General features: G+C 37.3%; 2 protein-coding genes across 6 annotated transcripts in view; one reads left to right on the forward strand and one right to left on the reverse strand.

Annotated features, from left to right (window-relative positions):
- Positions 1–19,100, forward strand: part of LOC149816662 (Ankyrin repeat family protein) — a 32,740-nt gene extending 13,640 nt beyond the window's left edge. The window contains exon 3 of the mRNA XM_089988146.1: positions 17,900–19,100. Within this exon, the coding sequence (XP_089844272.1) occupies positions 17,900–18,769 (870 nt within the window). The 3' untranslated portion in view covers positions 18,770–19,100. The remainder of the gene's footprint in view (positions 1–17,899) is intronic.
- A 3,436-nt stretch (positions 19,101–22,536) lies between these two features.
- The window catches only part of LOC149816663 (protein VAC14 homolog), a 98,793-nt gene continuing 94,729 nt past the window's right edge, over positions 22,537–26,600 (reverse strand). For 4 of the 5 annotated variants that reach the window (XM_089988148.1, XM_089988149.1, XM_089988152.1 and 1 more), the window contains one exon: positions 22,537–23,007. In XM_089988148.1, the coding sequence (XP_089844274.1) occupies positions 22,924–23,007 (84 nt within the window). In that variant the 3' untranslated portion in view covers positions 22,537–22,923. The remainder of the gene's footprint in view (positions 23,008–26,600) is intronic. The other variant, XM_089988147.1, reaches the window with a different exon arrangement.

Below are 26,600 nucleotides of genomic sequence, written 5' to 3' on the forward strand. Positions count from 1 at the left end.
CGGTTATCTCCCCATAAAGTTTGAGGGGGGGGGGGTTGAAATATACGTACATATATATATATATATATATATATATATATATAAATATTTTTGTCTTTTCACCTGTCACACAGACTCTTCTAACAGGGCACCGTACCCTCACCCAAGCGGGTGCGACACTTGGACACAACTTTCTTTGTGTCAGGTGAAGTCAACCACATAGAGGTCCATTTCTATCCAAAAGTAGATTTAGTTAACCCTAATCAAGTCCATATATATATATATATACACTCCCCGCATCCACATCCGCATCCGCACCTATGTGACATAGCTTTTCACATAGTTGTTTCTAGAAACAACTATTTTACTTGGTTAGATCTTTTTTGTTTTAATTAAATGTAACTTTTTGTTTTTTATTTCTTTTTTTCTTTTTGAATTACATTGGGGGTGTTAAAATGTAAAACTGTATATATATATATATATATATATATATATATATATATATATATATATATATATATATATATATACTTTTTTTTTCATTTCTTTCTTTTCTGTAATTTTTTTCCTTTATTTTTTATTTTGTCTTTATGTCATCTAGTTCAGTTTGAACTAGAATGACTCTTGCTAGTCAAGTCCTGTCCAGACTTGACTAGCAATAGAGCTGTTGGACTGTGTCCAACAACTCTATTGAGTCCTCTTTTAACTGTGTATATAAAGGGGTGCAGCCCCTCTTGTATTTCATTTCAATGCTTCTTAAGCAATTGGTTTTTCATATCAATAAAGAATACATTTTTTTTATTTTGTTTCCAATTATACCCTTTTTAAGGGTTATGCTTTAGTGTCATTCTTGACACTTGCCCTTGTGAATCTAAGCTCGTGTTTCGAAGATCCCCATTTCATTTCAAGGTATCAAAGCCGTGGAAGTACTAAATCTTGAGGAAAAGTTGCCTCGATTTCCGTACCCGTTTGCAAAAGTGTTTGCCACTTGAAGAGAAGTGTTTTATTACTTCATTGGAGAAGATTTCACATCTTGTTGTATTGTTTTTTCTTCTTTCTTTTTCATTTTTCTTCTTGTTTCTCTTCTATCCCTATTCTTTCTCTCCTTGTAGTCGATGGATGATAATGATAAAGTCACCGCCTATGAAACTAAGCGATACTAATTATGTAACATGGACTTCAATCATGAAGCACCATATATGGTGTGGATGGTTCCGATTCTGAACCTAAGCTATCTCTTACTAAAAAGGAGGGAGATAATGAGGTCCCCCTATCGGAAGAAGAGAAAATCAAGGCTATTGCCTCATACGAGAAAAAATGGAAAGAATGAAGAATATCTCATGCAAAGATAATGTCATGGCTTATCAATAGCGTTGACATTAAAAAATGCTCAAGTCTTGCCAAATTTGATCATGCCGATAAGGCATAGGAATACCTTAAGAATATGTATTCCCTTAAAGATATTGCACACATGTGCAACCTCTAAGAAAAAATTCGAATGATGACACAAGGAGACAAAACTATTCGTGAATATTACAATGGGTTGTCCTAACTTTGGGAAAAACTTTCGCTTTTAGAACCAAAGTGGCATTGTGTCGAAGACATCGAGCTTCGTCAGAAACAACTCGATGCTGATCATTTTTACCAGTTTATCACTAGATTAAGGCTGGAATTTGAAACCACTAAATCGGCCCTACTTCACTGGGGAAAAATTCCTTCTATTGTTGAAACTATTGAAGAGTTAACAATGGAAGAAAATTGTCTCCGGAAAGGTTCTTTAAAAATTGAAGATGATTTCGTTTTAGCCGTGTCTAGACCAGAGAATCATGTTCGTGTAATGAAATATGCGGAAGAATCCAAGAATGCTAAAGCATTCACTATGTCCCACACGGACAAATGCAACAAGCATAAGAGAGGAAATCCACTAAGGGATATAAGAAAGGCCTTATAAAAAAGGCTACACACATGAAAAATAATATCACTATTATTGAAGAGGAGCTCTCAAGAGCAATACAACATAAAAGGGGGGTTCCCCCTATTTATAAGAAAAGGAGACCAAAGGGGCTCCCAATAGAGTCGTTGGGAGCCCCCAACGGTCACAATTGTGACCGTTGGGGGCCCCAACGACTCCATTGTGGGGCCCCTTTTCGGTATCCAAAATACATTTTAAAAAATAAAAAAACAAAAATAAAAATCAGCAAAATAAAAGAAATAAAACAAGTACCCCTATTGGGTACTTGTGAAATGACCATAATACCCCTATCGGGTATTATGGTGAATATACATCTATATTTATATATATATATATAGATGTATTATTACATATGTTTTAACACCCCCCTCAAACTTTACGGGGAAATGACCGAAAGTTTGCCAAGGAGGAACAAGAAGCGAGGAGCAGGCAGGGCTTTGGTGAAGAAATCTGCAAGTTGATATTCTGAAGTGACATATGGCAGTGTAACTGTCCCACGAAGATATTCATCACGTACATAATGACAGTCCATTTCAATATGTTTAGTCCTCTCATGGAAAGTGTGGTTGCTGGCAATGTAGATGGCACTTTTGTTGTCGCAACAAAGCTTCGAAGCCCCGGTAATTTCGACTTCCATATCTTGAAGAAGACTTCGAAGCCACACCAGCTCCATTGTAGTAGTTGCCATAGCCCTGTATTCTGCTTCAGTAGAAGACAATGAGACTTTCTGCTGTTTCTTGCACCTCCAAGCAATTAGCGAATCTCCTAGGAAAACACAAAAGCCACTAGTTGAGATTCGATCATTTGGGTTTCCTCCCCAGTCAGCATCAGTATAAGCTAGTAAATCTAAGGAAGAGATTGAGGATAGGAATAGCCCTTTAGTTAAAGTATTTTTAATATATCGAATGATCCGGAGCACAGCACTCATATGCACAGATGTAGGAGCATGCTGAAATTGGCTTGCAGAGTGCACAACATGAGCAATATCCGGCCTGGTGATAGTCAGATAGGTGAGGGAGCCTATGAGTTGCCTGTAGGGCGTAGGATCATCCAGCAGAACTCCATCCTCCAGTCGTAGTTTAGCATTGATAACCTCGGGAGTCTCCACCTTTTTATCATCTGAAATCCCAGATTTGGAACATATGTCTGCAGCAAGCTTCATCTGTGACAATATATACCCTCGAGGAGAGTATGCAACTTCTATACCAAGAAAGTACCTGAGAAAACCCAGACCAGACATATCAAAATTATGTTTTAACATATTTTTAACTTTAAGAATACCACTTTCATCATTGCCAGTGATGATCATGTCATCAACATAAAGCAGAAGGATGATGATACTATTACCTGCACGTTTAACAAAAAGAGCAGTGTCAGTATAACATGAGCGAAATCCCAATTGTAACATGATAGCACTAAATCTATCATACGAAGCCTTAGGGGCTTGTTTAAGACCATATAAAGCTTTTAATAACCGAAGGGTTTGACCTTGTTATACTTCTTCATTCAACTGACCATTAAGAAAGGCATTTTTAACATCTAATTGGAATATAGGCCATTTCTTAGATGATGCTACCACAATTAAAGTTCTAACGCTTGTCATGCGAGCCACGGGAGCAAAAGTCTCCTCATAATCGATGCCATACTCTTGTGAGTATCCCTTAGCAACTAATCTAGCTTTATAACGCTCTAGGGAACCATCACTTTTTGTTTTGACTTTGTAGACCCATCGACATCCTATAGCTTTCTTATTTGGAGGAAGGTGAACTATTTCCCAAGTTTTAGCTTTATTTAAAGCATCTAGTTCAACTTTCATTGCTTCAACCCAATGAGGTATACTTTTTGCTTGATTATAATGGGAAGGTTCATAGTAAGAATGCAAGGCTATTAGACAAGCTCTATATTTAGGTGAGAGAGTTTCATATGAGACAAACCTATTAGGTGGAATTGATTCTCTAGAAGAATGCCTAAGGGAGGTCTCTTCTAGGGGTTCATTAAGCCGCAAAATTTTTTCTAAAGCACTAATAGGTTGGGCTTCCTCACGCCGAGTGTATACTTGGAGATTGTCACCATTAGTTGGTGATACATCATTATCATGAGAATCATGAGTATTTTCTAAAACTTCCGGATGACTCAAAGAGTCATCATTTGAATCTTCTAAAAGATCATTGATAAACATATAATCAATTTCATTTGATTTTTCCAATATGTCAAATCCATTTTCATCTTCTAAAAAGGTTACATCTTTAGAGACAAATAACTTATTGTTTTTATGATCAAAACATCTATAACCTTTTTGATTTTCACCATATCCTAAAAATACACATTCTATTGCTTTAGGTGACAATTTATCTCTTTTATGTAAAAGAACAAAGCATTTACACCCAAAAATTCGAAGACGATTGTAGTCGGGTGTCATATTAAAAAGTTTTTCATAAGGAGAGATATTGTTCAATTTTGAAGATGACATCCTATTGATTAAATAGGTGGAGGTTAACACAGCTTCGGCCCAAAAATTTTTAGGAATATTTTTAGAAATGAGTAAGGATCTAGTGGTTTCCAAAATATGCCTATGTTTTCTTTCCGCTAGACCGTTTTGTTGAGGAGTTCTTGGGCAAGATTTTTGATGACAAATGCCATGTTGTTTTAGATATGATTGAAAATCATTTGATAAGTACTCTCCACCCGAATTGGATCTAAGAATGGATATTTGACTTTGAAATTGATTTTGAACTTTTGCATGGAATTCTTTAAAGAAGTTAAAAACTTCCGATTTAAAGTTAAGAAAATAAATCCATACATATCTAGTATAATCATCAATAAAAGTAACATAATACGAATAACCACCTTTAGATAGAACCGGAGATGGCCCCCAAACATCGGAATGCACCAATTCAAAAGGTCTTGTTGTCACAAAGGATCTAATAGGAAAAGGAGTAGACTTCATTTTGCCAAAAATGCAATCTTTGCAATTGATATCTTTTTCTTTACAAAACTTGTGTCCAAAAGGAAAAAGATACATTTTAGAGTAACTTGGATGTCCAAGCCTTTTATGCCAAGTTTCAATATTTTTGTCTTGGACATAAGTACAAAATGAGGTATTTGGAAGCATTAAATTATCCATAAAATAAAGGTCTCCCTTCCTATGGCCTTACCCAATCCGCTTCCCGGACCGGAGATCCTGCACAAAGCACCCTTGGGATGAGAAAGATATTTCACATCCATGGTCGGCTATTTGAGAAACGGAAAAGAGGTTAAGATTTAATTTTGGAACTATTCTAACTTTTGGAACAAGGAAATTTTGAACATTTTTAGAATCAAGAGTTCCAACACCATTTATTTTGAGAAAAGTTCCATCGGCCGTAGAGACACAAGGCATTTTTGAATTGGTGTGCACATTGGTTAATGCATTTTAATGAGGGGTCATGTGAAAAGAAGCTCCAGAATCTAAAATCCAAGAGTACGTACCTGGAGGTGATGATGAGGCAATTGCGGCACCGTAGGTAGAAGAAGTAGCCTTTAGATTTTGTTGGAGAGCCAAGGAAATTTGTCCAAGAGTATCTTTGAGATCCCCGTTCTTGCCGTCATCTTCTTTGGTGGATGATTCTTCAACGGAAGCCACCTTTGGCTTGAATGCTCCATTTAGCTTTGGGCAAACAGGTTTAATATGCCCCTGCTCATAATAATGATGACATATAATCATTTTTCTTCCACCACTCCCTTGCTTACCAAAATGAGGTGGTTTGTATGTTTTGACATGATTGCCGGGTTTAGATACGACAATAACTTCATCAATGCTTTTACCCATATTATGCCTAGTCTCTTCTTGAGTAATCTCGGCAATAGCCTCTTCTAAGGGAGGAAACGTGGATCTATGGAGAAGTGAGGATCTAACTTGTTCAAATTCGGGACGAAGCCCAAATAAAAATTGAAACAATCTATCTTGTTCCATTTGTTTTTGTCTTAGAACCACATCCTCCATAGACACCCATTTAGGCTCTAAAAGAGCCAATTCATCCCACAAAGGATTTAGAGCACTATAATAGTCTTGTATGCTCATGTCACCTTGTTTTGTGGTTCTCACTTTTTCTTGTAAAAAATAAGCTCTTGCAAGATCCTTTTGGGTAAACATACCCTTCATAAAAAACCAAGCTTCATTTGCCCGGCGGAATTTTGCAATATTTGCACATACCTTAAGTTCAACATTATTCATAAACCATGCTAGGATTTTTGCATGGTTACTCTCCCAATCTTCCATTTGATGATGATAATCTTCAATAGCCTTGAGACGAGCATCGCCTTCAAGTGCTTTCTCTTGATCTTCTTCCATCTTTGTGAGATTAAGTTGGGGTTCCGGAATGGTCCCCATTGCATAACCCCAAAGCTTCTTCCCTTTGAGATTATTCTCCATTGCGGATGCCCACATCATGTAATTTTTCCCATTGAGCTTGAATGATAGATCGATCTTGACTTCCATTGCTACAAAATGGAGGTGAGAGAGAAAAAGAAAAAAAAGTAGAGAGATACACGATTTTACCTTAGAAGATCGTATGGCTCTGATACCATGTAATGAAATATGCGGAAGAATCCAAGAATGCTAAAGCATTCACTATGTCCCACACGGACAAATGCAACAAGCATAAGAGAGGAAATCCACTAAGGGATATACGAAAGGCCTTATAAAAAAGGCTACACACATGAAAAATAATATCACTATTATTGAAGAAGAGCTCTCAAGAGCAATACAACATACAAGGGGGGTTCCCCCTATTTATAAGAAAAGGAGACCAAAGGGGCTCCCAATAGAGTCGTTGGGAGCCCCCAACGGTCACAATTGTGATCGTTGGGGGCCCCAACGACTCCATTGTGGGGCCCCTTTTCGGTATCCAAAATACATTTTAAAAAATAAAAAAACAAAAATAAAAATCAACAAAATAAAAGAAATAAAACAAGTACCCCTATTGGGTACTTGTGAAATGACCATAATACCCCTATCGGGTATTATGGTGAATATACATCTATATTTATATATATATATATAGATGTATTATTACATATGTTTTAACAGTTCGATCATATAAGCCTCCTCACTTTAACCGACAAAATGGTGACTATGATAAGAAGAAAGTTATTTGTCATCACTGTCGTGAACCGAGACACTACAGGCCACAATGTCCCAAACTTAAGGAGCTGAGAGAAAAAAGAGCTGCAATTGTTGGATCGGAGCCTAAAGATCAGGATGCACCAGTTTCCCTGACCTAACTAATGGAGATTCTTCAGCCTTTCATCAAAGGTGCCTCTTCCTCATCTGAAGCTTCAACCGACATAGCAGCCTCATCTTTTTCTGATCCAGGTAAAATTTCTTGGCTCCTTGACTTTGGTGCATCTTTTCATATGACCCCAAATAATCAAAGTCTATCTAAATGTGTTAAAAATAAAACAAGTGTGTCAAAGGTCTTTACTGCTGATGGGATTTCTCTTGAAATAGAAGGAATAGGAAATTTTGAAAAAATTTATAAAACAAAATTTTTTTTTTATTCCAGAAATTAGACATGTTCCCAAATTAAATTTAAATATTTTATCTATATCTCAAATTTTTGATTATGGGTGTAATATTTCCTTTTCTTCTCATGGTTGTTGGGTACAGGATCGCTAGTCAGGCAAGTTGATTGGGGAAGGCCATAGAGAAGGAGGACTCTATTACATGGATTTTTTGGAAATGCCGAAGAAAGCTTTTTGTTATAATATTCAAAAAATAGAGTTGGAACTGTGGCATAAGAGACTTGGTCACCCACATATAGCCAAAATCCGACATTTTCCAAATCTAGGGAAATTTTGTAACTCTGAATCATTTGATTGTAAAGATTGTATTCTCGGCAAAATGAAAAGATTACCATTTCAGAACAAAACCTTTTTCTCTTCAAGACCACTTGAATTAATACACTCGGATGTTTGAGGTCTTGCACCAGTAATTTCTAAAGGAGGATTTGTTTACTATGTTATTTTTGTTGATGATTTCTCCCGACATACGTGGATTTACTTTCTCAAACATAAGTCTGAAGTATTTTCATACTTTCAAACTTTTCATAATATGGTTAAAAACAAGTTTCAAAATAATATTATTATTTTTCGCACAAATTCAGGAAGAGAGTTTTTATCCACAGATTTTCAAAATTATCTTAAATTGCATGGCATCACACATCAAAGATCTTGTCCTTATACACCTCAACAAAATGGACTGGCAAAACGAAAACATCAGCATATTATAGAAACCACTATGACTTTATTAATAGCAAATCAAGTCCTGAAAGACTTTTGGGCAGAAGCTGCCTTAACTGCCACCTATCTCATTAATAGGATGCCATCTTCTTCGTTACAAAATATCACCTCCCATTGAAAGACTTATGAACATTTCTCTAAACTACTCTAGACTAAGAATATTTGGGTGCAAATGTTTCATATTTACTGACAAAAATGATAAACTTTCCCCTCGTGCGATTCCCTGTGCCTTTTTAGGATATGCTGAAAAACAGAAAGGTTATAGATGTTTTGACTTCAAAAACAATAGACTATATGTGTCTAGAAATGTTTCCTTTCTTGAAAAGGAGAGCTTCTTTGATTTTAGAAAATTAAAAGACGTCACTGAGTACTCCTTTTTGTTAGATTTAACATCAACATCTGATGAATATGACATTGACTGTAACTTTGATGATGATCAAAGAATTATTGATCTTAATGTTGAAAATGAAGAAGTTCATAGAGATACTAGTATTCAATATTCCAGGCGACAAGAGTCTAATCCTCCATGTACACTTGAAAAATATTCTAACATTCCAACTAGACAATCATCCTGAGTCTCTAGGCTTCCAGGAAAGTTTGTATCATACGAGTCTTTCTCACCCACATATAGGGCAGTTATTGCATTAATTCACTCATATGAAGAACCATCCATATATTTTCAAGCAAAAAATGATATCAAATGGATAAAAGCCATGAAAGCTGAATTAGATGCACTTGAAAAGGCTTCTATATGGAATATTCAAGATCTTCCTCTAGGGAAGAAAACTATAGGATGCTGATGGGTTTATAAAATTAAAACCAAGAGTGATGGTACTCTTGAAAGATATAAAGCCAGTTTAGTAGCCAAAGGTTATGCCCAAGAATATGGGATTGATTATGAAGAAACCTTTGTTCCGGTGGCTCGTATGACAACTGTCTAAACCTTAATTGCCTTAGCTTCTATCAAAAAATGGTTTATTTTTCAAATGGATGTCAAAAATGCTTTTTTAAATGGAAAGCTAATTGAAGAAGTATACATGGAACCCCCTCCTGGTCTAAGTATTCCTAAGGGTAAAGTCCTTCGCTTAGAAAAAACTCTTTATGGACTTAAACAAGCACCAAAAGCTTGATATCATAAGTTTAGTCGTATTATGATTGATATTGGTTTTCAATTCTGTTTAACTGACACTGCTTTATTTATTAAGAATTCTGATGCAGAGATCGTTGTGCTTCTTCTCTATATGGATGATATGATCATCACCGGAAGCGATAAATAGGGAGTTGAAACAATCAAAACACTTCTTAAATCTCATTTTAAAATGTCTGATTTGGGCTTGTTGAGATATTTTTTAAGCATTGAAGTTGCTTATTCTCCTAGAGGATAGTTATTATCTCAGACTAAATTTGCTTTTGATATTGTTTTCAGGTCTGGTATTATTGATGATAAGAAAGTTGACACTCCAGAAGTTGTTAATGTTAAAATGAAGATTGATGATGGAGAACTTCTTGCAGACCCTACTCCTTACAGACAACTTGTCGGGGCACTTTCCTATCTATCCATTATCAGACCAGATATAGAACATGTTGTTCACACAGCAACTCAATTTCAACATGCTCTTACTTCTGTTCATATGAGAGCAGTCATGTGTATTATCAAATACATCAAGTCCTCTCTTTCACGAGGACTTTTCTTATCTTCCTCATCTTCTCTTGATTTAATTGCATATATTGATGTTGATTAGGGAGGTGATCCCAATAACAGACATTCAACCACTGACTTTTGTGTCTTTTTAAGGGAATCATTGATCTCGTGGAGGTATAAAAAGCAGCAGAAGGTATCTCTCTCATACACCGAAGCTGAATACAGAGCCATGACAACTACGACCATGAAAGTAGTTTGGCTCCGACGACTGCTTGCTGACATGGGAGCTGAATCAACAAAGGCTTCACACAGATGTATTGTGACAACAAAAGTGCGATCTACATTGCCAGTAACAGAACATTCCACGAACCCACCAAACACATCGAAATGGATTGTCACTACGTCAGAGAGGAATGTCTACACGGGATAATTGATCTGCCATATGTCACTTCAGAATATCAGTTAGCAGCTATGTCACATGGGTGCGGGTGCGACACGGGTGCGGCGCAATTTCAAAATTTTTGGACACGGGGACTCGGCTATATATATATATAACAATAATTCTAGTAAACAATTAAAATTAAGTAGCCAAAACTATATAAGATAAAAGGATATTATCATTGTACAGATATAATTTAAATTGACTTCTAATAGTAAACTTCAAGTCTGCAGTAAATTAAGTAGCCAAAACTATGACTTTAATTTTTTCGAAAGTTTCAATTTGGCACTCCCATTTCTTTATGGTAGTTCTTAAGCTAGCTTTTCTAATACTTGTGAAACTAGTATTTTTTTTAAACTGGAAAAGCATTTATTTAGCTACCTCAAATGGTTGTGTTACCTTTTATCGTGTTTTATACATATTTTTACATAAGTTGTGAAACAGTCACAGTCTGTGCAATGCAGTCTGTGACTGTGCACAGTCACAGACTGTGCAGTTGCAGTTGCACAGTCTGTGACTGTGCAACTGCATTGCACAGTCTGGTTATATATTAAAAAAAAGATATATAAAAATGTTTTTTTTTGTTTTTTGTCTTAAAAATGGACATTTTTCGACTCGGTCAAAGTTGACCGAGTCCAAAATGTGGACGGACTCGGCCTTGACTCGTTGACCGAGTTCGACTCGGCATTGATCGAGTCCGGGCCGAGTCCGAAGCCGCACCTGTAAAACCCAAAATTTTTATTTTAAAATAAGTTAAATTATGCAAATTGGGCCTAGATCCAGTTTCGGATCCAAGATCCATAAAGGATCCATATGTAAATTATATCATATTTGAAATATATATATATATATATGTGTATGTGTAATTTAATAAATCAATAAAAAGATTTATAAGAATATGCAAGGGATCCATAGCTGGATCCATCTGGACCCAGCCCATGGATCCACTTTGCAATGGGTTGCGGGTCCAAACTTGTGGACCCTAGTAATCAGGTGAACATGCACCGGGTCCCGGGTTCGGACCCAAGTCATGTCCCCTGTAGCAGGTAGGTTACGAAAAGAAAAAAAAATAATTAAATAAATTTTAATTTTTAAAAAGCAAGAAAGCTCTTGGACCCGGGTCGGACCCGACCCGGATCCGTAACCTGATAGGGTTTTTAAAACCCTATATCGGGCTGTTTTTGTTTTAAAAGAAGGAAAGAGCAAGAATCGTGCCTAGGGCACGATTCCTGCCCTTTCTAAAGGAGGAAAGGATGGAAAGGGAGGGGGGTCGGCTGGCGTAACCGATCCCCACCCATCTCGGCTGGAAAGGGGGGGGAATCTACCGATAAAAGGGAGTGGAGAGGGGGTCTCTTCCCTCGTCTCCCTCGTTTCTCCCTTCCCTCATCTCTCTCTCTTCCCTCGTTTTTCTCCCTCTCTCGTGTGGGCGAGCTTTGAGGAGGAGGTCGCCGGAAAACAGCACCCACCAACAGCCACCGCAGCCACGGTGGGTACCCCTGTCACAGCAGCCGCAAGGGACGCGACTCCAGCCTCCGATCGCCTGAAAATTCTTCAAGAGGTACGGGCTCTTCCTCTTTTGAAATCGGGTGAGAAAATGGGTATGAACTGGATTTCAATGTAATCTTTTTGGGAAATATCATCCTGAAATTTCTGTTTTTCTCTTTTGGGCTAAATGGGTTAGATTAGAAAAAATTTTAGAGGTTAGAAATTTTGGCACGTTACATCCAATGTTTTACACTTTGGTTTTTCCTATATCTGGCCCTTTTCTAGATGTTGTATGACTGGTAGTGTAGAAATTATTAGACGCATATATTGTGCTGTAAAAGTTTATGGTATCGCATGGAAAAAAAAAATACCGTGAGCATGCACCTTCAATGGGGTGTGGCTGTGTCTTAAAAAAAAAATAAAATCCATGTACTTGTGCTCTAAAGGCAGTGCCTTGCAGGTGCGCCTGTAGACCAGTCAAATTCTAAATAAAATATGCTTTCTTTTTGGGTCTTGGATTCAAGGCTTTTGCCTAATCCTGCTATGTCGTGTTTCTTGTGTCCTCTAATATTTTTGTCGTCTTGCCATTCACATATGAAATCACGGTCCAGATTTTTCATGATTTAAGGTTTATAAATACTGAAAGGTTAGAACGATTTACATTAAGATTGGGGAGAAGTTCTTATCTATATATAAATCATTTCTGTAAATATGACTCTTCAAATCTTAATGTGGGACAATACCTAGTTAACATTATTGCAAAGTAGCTGACTTATTGTTGTATTATATGGAAAGAAGTTGGTGTACCTGTTTATGCTTAAAATTTTCAAATTTGAATGAGGCTCACTGTCCACTTAGTGTAAAATTTAACTGCATGAGAATTATCTATCTTGACATATGGGCAATATTTCTTTTTGGATTTGAAATGCAGTATGTTTATGTACTTTCTGTTTTTGGTCTTAACTTACTGAAATATCTAAATGTGCATGCACTGGGCAGTGGGATTAGTTGAGAACAAATCCTGTCGACATCACAAAGGATGTCCTTTAGTTTGATGTATTTTTGACTGGGCCTTGTTATCTGTGTCATACCCTGTTTTTTTTTCTTTGTGGGTCTCGCTGCACCTGCCAAGTGCTGGCAGATTCCACCTGAAACAAAAAAAGAAAAAAAAAGTTATGTTAGTTAAAAAAAAATGGGTGTGTGCTGAGCTGTGTGCATCAGCAGGTCCAGCCTACCGGGTTGGCTGGGTGGGGTTGTTTGTGTGCCAAACCCAGCTGATCGGGTTGGCTGGGTCATTGCTTCTCAAATAAGACTACATTATACCTGTGTTAGTCCAGCTTTGCATGGTTATATTGTTCTTTTTATATATATTCATGTGTAAGTGGTCATTTGCTTCATAATTGTTAAATTTCTTAGTAGCATAATGGATTTATATCATGCATCCTGTCATACCTATTTACACGGTGATTAAGAGGCATATGGACGTGCAAAGATTATTAGGAATACACCCATGTAATCGGTATGACACAAACGTTAAGAGTGTTATCATAATTTAGCTAAACATGTAAATGTTTTCGGTTGTTATCATACAGGCTGTTTGCCAAGGCTTAAACTAAAATATTTTAGGCTGAGTTAGATTAGCTTGTATAAGGTTCAGTTCTTGAAATTTTCATATTTATGCTTACCTGATATGCAGACCTAGGTGTGTAAGAGCATGACATGTTTTGTTTCCCTGCATCTCACACATTAAGCTAAAATCAAAGTATTTGCTGCAAAGCTACATCTTATGCATATCGCACACTAACTTGATGTATTGACACGTGCACCACCACTTGAATGTTCACATGCTGATTAAGATGTGTAATTCCATCAAAGTGTGTATGTGACATGAACATGTACGTTAAAGCATGCATTGACATGAATGCATAGGCTAAATAAAATTATACATGGGATATGAGCATGTGTATGGAATGAAAGCATTTAATGGAAGCATACATCTTTAACTTGTACATGTGCGAACTCATGCATATGTTTATAAATTTATTGTTTTATGCACCAAAAATTTGTATACACGAATGAGCACTGAAAAGCATGTGAGAAATAATGCGTGGGGTCTTGCGATGGATGATTTTTGCTTATGAATACATTGATGGTCAATTGGATCATCAGGGGCTGGGTGAGCCTCGAGAACCAGTTGTTCTCTGATTTAGTTATTTTGATGCATTACAACAAATCAAAGGTGATATTAATGTTTTACCGCACTGTTCTATGTTGTCATGGGCGGTGGTCCCGTGAAAAACTTAGCATGCTGATGTGGAAGCTTATGTTATTAATTTCGCATGTAAATTTGCAAGTGTAAAAGAAATGAATTAATCACCAGATAAAAGAAAGTAAAGAACAGTGTTATTTACTTTCTCCTTGATGTCCCTGCTTTAGCGTGGGAATCTTGGATATTGCGGTTTAGGGGAAACCGTGAGGATACAAAAACTCCGTGTGCGTTTTGTTGCCCCTGAACCCGATATTGAGGTTCTTCTCCTGGCCACGGTTTTAGGGAGAATCCGCCACTTTACCCGGGAGTGGTGTGTTAGTCACAGCTGTGAGTTTGTTTGGTATAACAAGAAAGTGGCGCCAGTGGATGCTGTTTTTCATGGTGTCACCGACTTTGGATGCTGTTTTCCAAGGTTTCGATGGATGGTGCTGTTTCCTGATATCGGTCGAGGGCTAAGTTTGGAACCCGGTAACAAAATACAAATTGTGTGTGAAGCTACCTCGGGAACCCTACTTGACCTCGGGGATTGTACCCGTTTGGTGTATCCGCGGGCCACTGTAATTAAAAAGATGAACTTAAGGATTGTGTGCATTTAATAGGACATGCATATGGAAAGAGGAAAACTTAAATGGAAAATAATAAATGATTCATGCATTGCACATAAATCATGCATATTCTTGCTATGCATTAGTTCATGCATGTTTACCTGTTCACTTGGTCGTTTATGTTGATCATTGTATGATGTTGAGCTCTTTTGCATTTAATTGCCTTATTGATTAAGTTGTGATCAATGTTACCTATTTCGTGTTCCTTCCTGTTAAATGTTTAATTATGCATGAATGGTTAATTGACTTAGTAGTTGATTATAATCGTATTCCTCAAAATATTACATGAGTCTTATTTATGCTCTTTTTCTTATTTGATCCATTAGGGAAACCTGTACGCAGAATTCTTCGGATTTCTGACCCTTTTATTTTATTGGTTTTTCCTAGGCACAGGTGATCAGTGAAGTCGACTCGCTTCTGAGGGATACGAGGGTCACATTTGTTTCAGACGGCTTCACTTACGGATAGAGTGACTCTACCTGTGTTTTCTTTTAGTTCTTCTGATTTCCTGTAATTTGATATTTCATTTTTGACATTGAACATATTACTCTTATTGATTCATTAATAAAAGAGTTCAGTGGATTGGTTATGATTGATAAATGTAAGTTGCTTTGTGGTGTGTGGTTATCCAACTGAAATTGGAACTGTAGGGACCCCAGGTCTCTGGGAAGTTTTCCGCGACTCTTAGAAAAAAAAAAATCCGCATTTTTCCAAGGTAGGAGTTGGGGTCGTTACAGCACCCGTGTCCGCACCTGTGTCGGGGCGTGTCGACTCGGGTGCGGCACCTCCCTAGCCGAGTCCGTGTGACATAGGTTAGCAGACTTCTTTACAAAGCCTCTCGCTGCTCTTCGATTTCACTTTCTCTTAGACAAACTTTTCGCTCATTGTACCGTAAGTTTGAGGGGGAGTGTTAAAATGTAAAACTGTATATATATATAATAATATTATATATATATATATATATATTTCATTTCTTTCATTTCTGTAATTTTTTTTCCTTTATTTTTTGTCTTTATGTCATCTAGTTCAGTTTGAACTAGAATAACTGTTGCTAGTCAAGTCCTGTCCAGACTTGACTAGCAATAGAGTCCTCTTTCAGCTGTGTATATAAAGGGGTGCAGCCCCTCTTGTATTTCATTCAAATGCTTCTTAAGAAATTGGTTTTTCATATCAATAAAGAATACATTTTTATTTTTATTTTGTTTCCAGTTATGCCCTTTTTAAGGGTTATGCTTTAGTGTCATTCTTGACACTTGCCCTTGTGAATCTAAGCTCGTGTTTCGAAGATCCCCATTTCATTTCAGGGGTCCCACCATAGAGTCGTTGGGACCCCCAACGGTCATAAATATGCCCATTGGGGGCTCCCAACAACTCTATGTGGGAGCCCCCAATGGTCTCTCACTCTCTCATATTTTGTGTATAAATAGGAGACCTCTCTCATTGTATTTCTTAAGCTTCTCAGGCTCTCTTCAATAAAGTTTTCTATTTTTTACTTGTTTGTGTTTCCCTTTTTTAGGCTTTTGTATTAGCCTATCGAGGACTTTTTGTTTGTATTCTCCTTGTGCTCTTGTGCATGTCCATTATTGGACTTTTAATGCTTTTGCATTCTTGGGTTATATTTCTGCATACTTCATAACAATACTTCATAACAAGGTGTTACCAATTTGTTTTGGCATAGCAAATGGATATACACATAGAACTAAGACTTTAATATGTAAGAGAGTGGTGACTTTGGCATCAACATTCAAGTTTCCTTTCTGGGTGGAGAGGTAGGCGCTTTAGCAAGGGTGCTTAAGTGAACTGGTTATTTGGCTAAAAGAACTTTTGCAAGAGGCTATGACTTTAGTTCAGGGAATGGTGATGATGAGTATGTGGAAGAAACTGAAGACTGAATTATTTATTTAAGTATTTCTCTTTATTTACTCTTATGTGGGTTGGCTATTTATACCGGTTTCATCTTACTACAAAAAACATTACATAATGTTAAAATGAGTAGCAAATTGTTCAAAATTGTCACGAACCTTTATTTGTTTTTAATGTTTTAGTCTGGCAGACCGCTGACTCATTAAGACAAAATGTTGTAAATCCCATGAAATCTGCAAACTTTCTGATAAGCTTGATGGCCTTTTGACTAACAGGATTGTACTTTTGGCTGGCAAGACCTGCCTTTTTGGTCTGGTGGCAAATGTTGAAAACTGTATTGGTCTCCAAAGTTTCAGGAACATCATAAACCTTAATATTGTTACTAACGTGTTAATCATTATGTTAGGCCCCTGCTTTCAATATTATGGCACTCTTGTAGAACGGTCAAAACATTACAAGCCACACAGGCTTCAAATGTTTGTGGAGGCAATGCACATTCTGTGTGTGCACAATATACCCCTTGGCTATCTGAGTGCCTTTCTGAATTAATCTTTTAATGTAATATGCACTGCTTCTCGGTCTCTGCTTATGAGTTATGAACTTATGACAAGTGAACCTATGAAACCTAGAGAGATTTATGTTATTAGATGCAGTTCCAGGATTTCAATATTTCATTATGAATTCTTTTCTGTTATGGTTCATTTAATTGTATATTATGTCCTATTCATATTTTTTTTAGAACTGTGTTTTCACTTTATATAGGATGGACAAATAGAAATGCATATCTCAAATGGTGGTTGCTTGACCACTCTTAATCCTTGTCTATGCTGATGTCCATCGTGCAGTCATACACGTGGTGTGCTTTATCAGCATGAATATTGGGAAATGTCTTTTCTGATTTCTCTATAACAATGAAAAATAGTCTATAATAGCAGTTCTCAACTGACATAGTAAATCTGAAAGCTAGTTGTTTTTTGTTGTGTCCATAGTCTTTTTTATTTAACCACTATCTTTTCACCATTGTTGTGTATGTCTAGGATCTGAATGTATGATGACTAATTTTTCTAGTGCATGGGACCAATATAAGAGAAGTTGTACCATCATGATAATGGCTGAATGTAGATTTGAAGAATTTGGAACTTGACAGAAAGAGTAACGTCCTTTTGTACCATAAATTCATTGTCTTGGTTGCCTTTTGTAGAATAACTAGTGTCTTTGTTGTTTACTATTCTTTAGTCATTTGTTTTTGATCTTTCATATGCTTAAAGTACTTGGCAACCTTAGATTGAATGCTGACTGAAACATTTGTGTTATTTCTTTCAGCTCAGTACTGTACATATTAAGCCTTTTGTTCTTTGTCCTACAGATTGTGTCGCTTCTCCTTACATATAACAAAATTGATGTCAATGCTATCAATAATCAGAATCAAACAGCGATGGATCTGGCTGAAAAGCTCCAGTATGGTGATTCTGCATTGTATATTAAGAGAGTTCTATCCAAAGCTGGTGCTATGCGTGCTTATTGTGTTGGACAAGCAGCTGAGACCATAGAGCTTACAAGAACGGTCAGCTATATACGGCATGAGTTGCATACGCAACTTATCCAGAACGACAAGACACACAAACGAGTGAAAGGAATTCACAAGGTGCTGCTGAAACTTCATCGAGAGGCGGTGAACAACACAACCAATTCTGTGACCGTTGTTGCAGTCCTGGTTGCTTCTATTGCTTTTGTGGCTATATTCAATATGCCAGGACAATACCGTCAGGATGGAGATAGTGTTGGTCAAGCTAATGCAGCAGGCTCCATGGCCTTCGACCTGTTCTTCATCTTGAATGCGCTCGCGCTCTTCATATCCCTGGCTGTTGTGGTGGTCCAAATAACCTTGGTTGCCTGGGAAACCAATGCTCGGAGGCAGGTCTTGGCGGTTATGAATAAGCTGATGTGGATAGCTTGCCTTTGCACTTCTGCAGCATTTCTTTCCGTGGCATTCCTTGTTGCTAATGCATGGTTGGCTATTACCATCACAGTTATTGCTGGACCCATCATCATTGGAACAGTGGTTGGCATGTTCCGTTTTATGGGCCAACCAAAATTCTGGCGGTCAGGTGATGATTCTGAGAGACGCATCAAGAGGCCAAGCCGAAGCAGGTCCTTTTCATGGTCTTTCTATTCAGTTCCTTCTGAACCTGAGGCTTATGATTCCGATTTCAATCATAAGATATATGCTCTTTAGGCTTATTTCAGTCCATGGTGTGTATTTGCGAGAACCCTTGATCTATTGGAGCTGAGCGAAAGATGGGTTTGGCCAATAAGGCATGTTTAGTGTTGGGTGTGCGTTGCTTTCACCCTCGTCTTTTTTCCTGTACATATATTCGTATGCATGCGCAGATAGCTTGCAGCTGCGCCTCTAATGTCGCATCAAACCATAAATGCTCTCAAGGTATACTGTTGGTTATCAGTTGCTTGTCAAGTGTCCTACTTGTACCTATCTATATGCCGATGAAGTTGTATCTGGAAAACTTCATGGTTTAATTTGGCGTTATAATAATATTATGATGTCTCAATATTGTGTAGGATGCGATGTGAAACAAAACAAAGGCGACTTGCATGAACGCAACCACCGTCTTAGGGTATGTGTGCCTTACACAGTAACAACAACGCAGATACAAAGTCCAGGACCTCACCTCAACCCTTGAAAGAAGGCTTATTTGATATATATATATATATATATATATATATATATATATATATATATATATATATATATATATATATAGAGAGAGAGAGAGAGAGGTTTCTCTTAGAACGCTATTGGTCCGCCCGGCATAATGCTGTGCATCCAAAAGAAAATAAAAATGGGCATTTAAATCCCAGGTTTCTGCCCAGGGCTTTAGCAGCGATCAAGACTGCCGCTAAATGTCCTAGGCACGTTAAAAAAAAGGTGCCACTGATCGTGTGCACGATCAGCGGTGCAAGTGTCCGAATTTTTTTGGACACTAGCTGTTTGAAGTTACGGGTTTCTCTCTCTATATATATAGGACCACTATAATATGAGTGTGAACCAAGATTTTCATGGGTTTTCTTTTTTTTTAATCTGACTGTATGGCTCTTGCATCATTTGTGATGCATAAGCCAGATTTTTACGGCTTGAAAATCCACAGCTTATAACTTTCGCATATATTTAAGTATCCAAAAATCATAGTTTTTTCGAAAAAATATGATTCAACAATTGATTCCTAGCAAATCTGTCATGCTGAACACATCTGCAAAGTCAGTTTTGCAAAAAAAAATTGAAAATGTATAGTTCATGCTCTAGTTCTCATATATTCAGTTTCCATACTAGTAGCCCATATATATGTTATCTCGGGGAAATACTGACCACCCACGTGGGTTCTTAACCCATTAGTTAAAACTCATAAGATGTTTGACCAAAATTGACCCATGGCATGGCCAAATAGTAGGAATGGGTTTGGCGTAATGGGATCGGGCCTAGACCGTTTGACGGGCAGTCTAGGTTCAAATCCCATGGACGTCACCCCCCGGTGTAAGCCAAAGCTTGGTGACTTCTTGGGGTCGAGGTGTAAGCCCTCAGTTTTACGCTCACATGGAAAGAGACCATACGGCAGGCTGAGCCAGCACGACTAGGTCTATGCCTGGAGTGGTTTCTCCGAGTAAAAAAAAAATAGGAATCAACTCTTGGATCATATTTTTTCAACCTGAAAACATGTCTTTTTTATGGTTAAAATTTTGATACCTTGTAGGCCCTTCATTTTCACCCTAAAAAAAATTCAATATGCATGTTCGAAAAACATGATAGGATGGTCAGTTTCTACTAAACCAAATATGTAGATCATATCTGCGGGTTCAGATGCAAAAAAAGAAAATAACTCAGAAAATTAGTGTTTTTCCTCTGGGGGGTATGAAACCCACGAGGGTAGCAACTAGTAACCATTATCCCTGTTATCACAAGACGTATCAGCTGCTGCTAACCATTTGATTGGCATGAAATTTAGAAAGGGTATATTTGACAATATGAATCACTTTAAAATCCGTCTGCACCGTGTGGATGAAGTTTAGTGCAAAATTGATTTGCTTTTCAAAGAATTTTGCAAATGCAACCTGCATAAAGAAAATTCATTTGATTTATTTATTTAATTACGGGTACTTCGGTGCTTTTAGGAACGTAAAACACATTAGAGAAGAGAATAGGATGATCTATTTACTTAATTTTTAAAAGAGAACTCGTTCTCTTTAGGTTATGCTATATTGGCTCTCTTTGGTTAAAAAAACAAAATATTGGCTCTCTATCTCTCTCACGCACACATTGGAATTGCTGTCATTTCTTTTACTTGGGTTTTTTTTTTCTAAAGAAATAAAAATGACCAAACTTTGATTTGCATAAATATATCATCAGGGGGACATGATACCAGTAGATGTTTAGGTCTCACTATCATAGCGGAGGGGTCTTCAGTTCGAATCCCATGGAGACTACAAGCTAAAATTATTAGAATTTCTTCTTCTTTTTTCTTTTTTACTTTAAAATGTCTTGGCGTCATCATTCATTGACATAGGCCGTCCCTTAGGAGTGCATTTATGTACACTGAAAGGGAGGAGGTGTTTTAGACATTTGGTATAAATGATTGTACCACACAGTACCCAGTAGAAAGTCATGATTATTTCACGAAGAAGCATTTTATAGATAATTACACCTATTGGGCCAAAAGAATCTTTACATCTTGTAAATCTGGTACCATTCACATTTTGGAAGAGAGAACTGTAGGCGCTGTGACCCCTTTTTCTCTTGGGTGAGAAGTACCAATGAATTTTCATTTATACTAAACTCTAGTCATGGTATGTTATTATAAAAGAACCTTTTGGGATGACATATTTAATAAAAACATATAATATCATGAACATGCCAATGGGAACTGGATAATGATCGTTCTAACTTAACTAGAAAACACCCCTACCAAGTATTTTAAAGTATGCCAAACACTCGCTCACCCTCAAATGATAGATTGTGCAACTTGCACAACTTATCACCTTTGACAGCCCTTTAGTGAACATATCAGCTATCCAATTCTCTTGCTCCAAAATTCAGCTTCTACAACTTCTGATTGATTCCTTTTCTCCCAAAGTGATAATTGATCTAAAATTGCTTTGACATATCAAGAACTATAGAAATACAAAAAATATAGGCTAAAGGACACTTTACAGCAACTTGCCCATAATCCGTCAATTTCGTGGGCCCTACTTTGGCTTATGACACAGAATGACAGAAAGCTTACCATCCCAACACCACTTTCCACTAGTAGATTTTCCTCAGCCTGAGATCCAAAAAAAAGCTCCTTCCCCTACGAGGATGCAAGGGATTTCTACACGGACACGGTGAGCCCATCAACCTGTGGCATTATCTCCTGCTTGTAATACCAAACAAGAGTGTCTCCCAATGCAGAAAAAAAGAAAAAAGCTTTAAGACCTCAACTGTTGAGAACCTTATTCAGATTAAATCCCTTTTAATTCCAAAATTGCTCAAATATTTCCTTAAAAAAATCTAACATAGGGAGGGGTCACAGATAAGACCATTACAGGGGGCGATCGGCAAGCAATGTAGCAGATCAATTTAAGAGCTTCACCGTTATTATGAGAACATGGCATTTAGGAGCTTTCACCTGATTCACAAGGTATCAAGTCAATGTTATAACATGTTGGATCCCTTGCCAACATTACAAACCGATGATTCTGTAACTCAACTGCACACATGAAGGACCCAAAAACTTCATAACTTTACAACAGCCAGCTTCTCTGCAGATCAATATCCCCAATTAACTCTAGAGAGCTTCATTCAGTGGGTAAGAGTCCCAAAGCTTTGACTTATTGCAGAATACATCACACCCACTCCAAAAGACAGAGTTGGTCTACGCTTGGAGTGAATAAAGGCTCACCTGAAAAGGCACTCTTATTTGCACAGTATGGAAGCAGAACTCCATTTGCACGCCATTCATGAACTAAGATAACCTCACCATTTTTCATGTTTTGTACAACTTGTGGCCGACATTTACTAAGCTTACAATTAAAACATTGGCTATCTTATTCATCAAGGGAATTGACTAACAAAAATACAAACTGGATGAACCCTTGATCCCATATGGTCATTAAAAAACAAACCACATGAGCGACCGTGATGGAAAAAATAACAGACCACAGAGCGCTGCATCTCTGATCAACCCCATCCTTGTTCCAAACATGGACAAAACCAACAATTATGAATTTACAATTAAATACAACAGATGGACAGAGACACAATATACAGCTTCCCCTTGAGATGTGATCCATAGATTTGAAGCAGTTGAAATAGAGGCAATGTCAAGGTCATAATTCTGCAGGTCATCTCCATGAAGACCTAGAAGGAGGACGGCTAATATCTGGGATAGGAGAAGGTCGGCGTGATTCTTCTGATTTCTGCACCTCCTAAATGAATCATTAGCATCAGCAATACGATCTTAAAATGAAGGGAATTATAAAAGAAAATGATGAAAAAATATAAAGGTAACCATCATAAAATTTTCAAACATGGTCCTTGGTCCCACAATTGAACACCAGGACAAGCATATGATAATTGACTGGACAAGACGGTCCTTGGTCATCCTAAAACATATATAACTGGTTATTCTTTGTAACTCTCACCTATGCATAAGCTTATATGAGAGAGAGAGAGAGAGAGAGAGAGAGAGAGAGAGAGAGAGAGAGAGAGAGAGAGAGAGACGTTCTCTGCTTAAAATCAAATTCTGGAATAGATGTTCTTTTCTCTAGAAACATTTTTTGAAGCAACTGGAACAAAGTGCCCAATTACATAATCTGGCTTCAATACTCCAGCTATACTTATGAATGTATATAAAAATGTACCAACTTGAGAAAAACTATGCCAATATCATCATCAACATCATCATCAAGGCTTATCCACACATGGGGCCAAGCAACATCTTCAGTACCATGCCAGCGCAAAAACAAGAATGAAAATTTGTATATGGAAAGGCCATAAAAAAAATTAATTAAGCATGTCAAAATGAGGATGAAATGGTCAGATAACCAAACATCCCATATATCATGCTGGAGACATAAAACAACCATCATAATATATGTAAACCTACCTGTCCTTAACCTACCCACCAAATATCGGATCCTAATTCCTTTTTGTTTAGGAGAATTAATTCAGACGCCAAAACCTGATCTACCCAAATCCCAATCCAGAAATAGACCTGACCCAAACCTGTGTCCTAACTTTGTCTATAAACCAGACCGACCCAGACTCCCAAATTTTAACCAAACATTCTCTAATTTTTCCTAACCTAACCCTATTTTCTGTGATTTTTCTGAATTTTATTTTGAGAGAATTTACTTACTTACTCTCTTAGGGTCTGACAGAAATTGAACAGAATCCAGTCCCCGGACAAACCCAAAATTTTCAAAAATTTTATCTCTGCAACCCCAAATCCAACCTTAAAATTTAACCCAAGCTTTACCGACGTGTCCTTAGCCACCTAATTTTTCAGCATTTATTGTGCTATATTTTAAGAGAAACCAAATTTTCTTTGAACCCTGCAAGACCCATACCTGAACCTGAGCCAAACTTGATCTTGACTTAACACAAACCTAACCCAGCCCACATAAACCTTAAACCCTGAGCCTAGGCCCACCGGATCGCATCAGCTATCCATAATTTGGCACCATGCTTGTCATTGTGCAACAGCTGGATCAAAGCCTAGATCTGGCTTACTCTGGTCTAAGTCCTGATGTGTGAGGACGATACCTAGGCTTTGGAAAAAGCACATGCAGTCAGGATCTTGAATCACTTAACTGGATCTTGGATTAGATTGAGATCTAGGTTGTAAACATCCAAACCGGATCTTGATTGTCCACCAAATATCCAGATCCACCAATCCACAACTGATTAGCATATTGAATATGCTTTTAGGTACAAATACTGAACAATACTGAGTTGGCTGTCTGGATAGGTAAATCCCAACACTTTGTGAAGAAAACATGTAAGATCTTTCAACCCTAGTCAATAAACTACCTTAACATGCATGGTTTTGCTAAATAACAAGGCAAGAACATTACATGGCTAACTGGATAAAAGCACTAGTTTTGGAAAAAGATACATAGATAGTCTGAATCTTAGTCAGACCTTGGGATAGATCCAGGACTAGCATATAAACACCCAAACCTGATCTAGTCCACCAAACATCTAGAACCTACAAACAATACTTGATTAGCTTATTGGATCTCTTGTGGCCATAAACTTTGACTAATACTGTGTTGACATTTGTCTGGATCAAATAAATGTTGGTTTTACTGTGAGAATTGTTTCCTGTACACTTCTGAAAAACTTGAAAAACCTTCTCAGATATAAGGATTTGCCAGACAGTTCATGTTGGGAAGATCGTGCATGTTATAAGGAATTCCAAAAAACACATTATTTTGTGATTTATAGATGAGGAAAAAAAAGAAAGAGGATTAGCAGTTTATCAAAACCAAAATTATCAAGATTTTTCAGATATCTGGAAATCATAGGGTTAGGAGATACCAACTTCGAATACCACTTTTTTCCTCAGATCCACAATCTGAACAAATCAAAAGCCGAATACTGTTTACCATGACATTCTAAGAGAGCAATAAAAAAAGGGATGTCATGTTGGAAAACATAGCTCCCCATTTGTGAAGAGATATAAAAACCATAAAATCCAATGTTCCAACATTCTGACCTCCACATTTTGCTACCACAACCACTTTCATCTTTTTGATCCTCATATCTACAGAAAAAAGAAAGGTAACAGGGTATGCCTTTCTTAATTTAGTCTTTTTTTAATTACCAAATCGTAGAACTTCAAGTTAATCATATGTCTGGCATGAGTATATTCTGTTGTAATTCACCCTCCTAGTTTTTAGTCATATGAAATTTGTTGATCAGTTTCAATCAATGTTGTTAAGTACCTATGATTTGAGACATGAAGCGAGCACATCAGGTGCAAGTCTGGCCTTCATGCCTCAAGGCACAGTGATGGGGCACAAGTGCACTTGATACCCACACTTTAAGTGGTGAGGCGCACACCTCGCCTCCAAGATGTGCTTTAGGGCAAGAAGCATGCGCTTCTTTGCCAGCTAAAAAATAGCAGGCTATAATATATTATGTAACAGGTTATAAGTTATTTAATATATAACAGGTTATAGGTAACAGGTTATATTAAATGAATGGTTACCTATTTGAGTCAATAAAAATATTATTATAAAATTAGAAAGCTTAAGAAAGTTTTTTTAGAAACGATTGTGTTTGCCTTTGCCTTTTCGGCTAACTCTTGTTAGGTTTAGGTTTTGGTGGAGACTCAGTCATCCAAGAAACGGTGGAGCCTTAATCTGCTGCAAGAAGTCTGCAGATATCGGTAAGTCTCTTTCTCTGCTGCAAGAGGTTTTGTTGATGCTGTCATGTTTGAAGTTCTTTATATTATTAAAGTTTGTTTCTTTTTATTTTGCATAATATTTTGTATCATATATTTAGTGCTGTCAAGTTTAGGAAGCTATTGAGGTTTTTTCTCTGTTTTTTTGATGTGCAAACTGGGTGATAATGTCTGTAGGTTTTAAATCTGACACCTAGTTGTGATAGTGTGACTAACCATCCAGCTAGCTCATGGAACACAATATGATGCAAGCATGAAGTATGTGCTATGTCATAGGGACTCGGCAAAAGGGCCCTCGCGACGTGGGTGCCGCACCGGTCATGAGAAAGAGAGAGGGCTGGGGTTGTCCTCTTTCTTCATCTCACTGGCACATATATATATATATATATATATAGATAGATAGATAGATAGATAGATAGATAGAGAGAGAGAGAGAGAGAGAGAGGGCTGGGGTCGTCGTCCTCTCGCTCCTCTTTCTTCCTCATCTCGCTGGAATAGAGAGAAAATGAGAGTTATCTAAAAAAAATGTCAAAGGAAGATACATGCCCTTGTATTGTCACATCAACTGACACTTGTCATCCTCAACCAGCTATAACCTGCCTGTCTTTA

The sequence above is a fragment of the Nuphar pumila genome, chromosome 14 (genome assembly GCF_984573655.1).
Source record: "Nuphar pumila chromosome 14, dmNupPumi1.hap1.1, whole genome shotgun sequence".
NCBI lineage: Eukaryota > Viridiplantae > Streptophyta > Magnoliopsida > Nymphaeales > Nymphaeaceae > Nuphar > Nuphar pumila.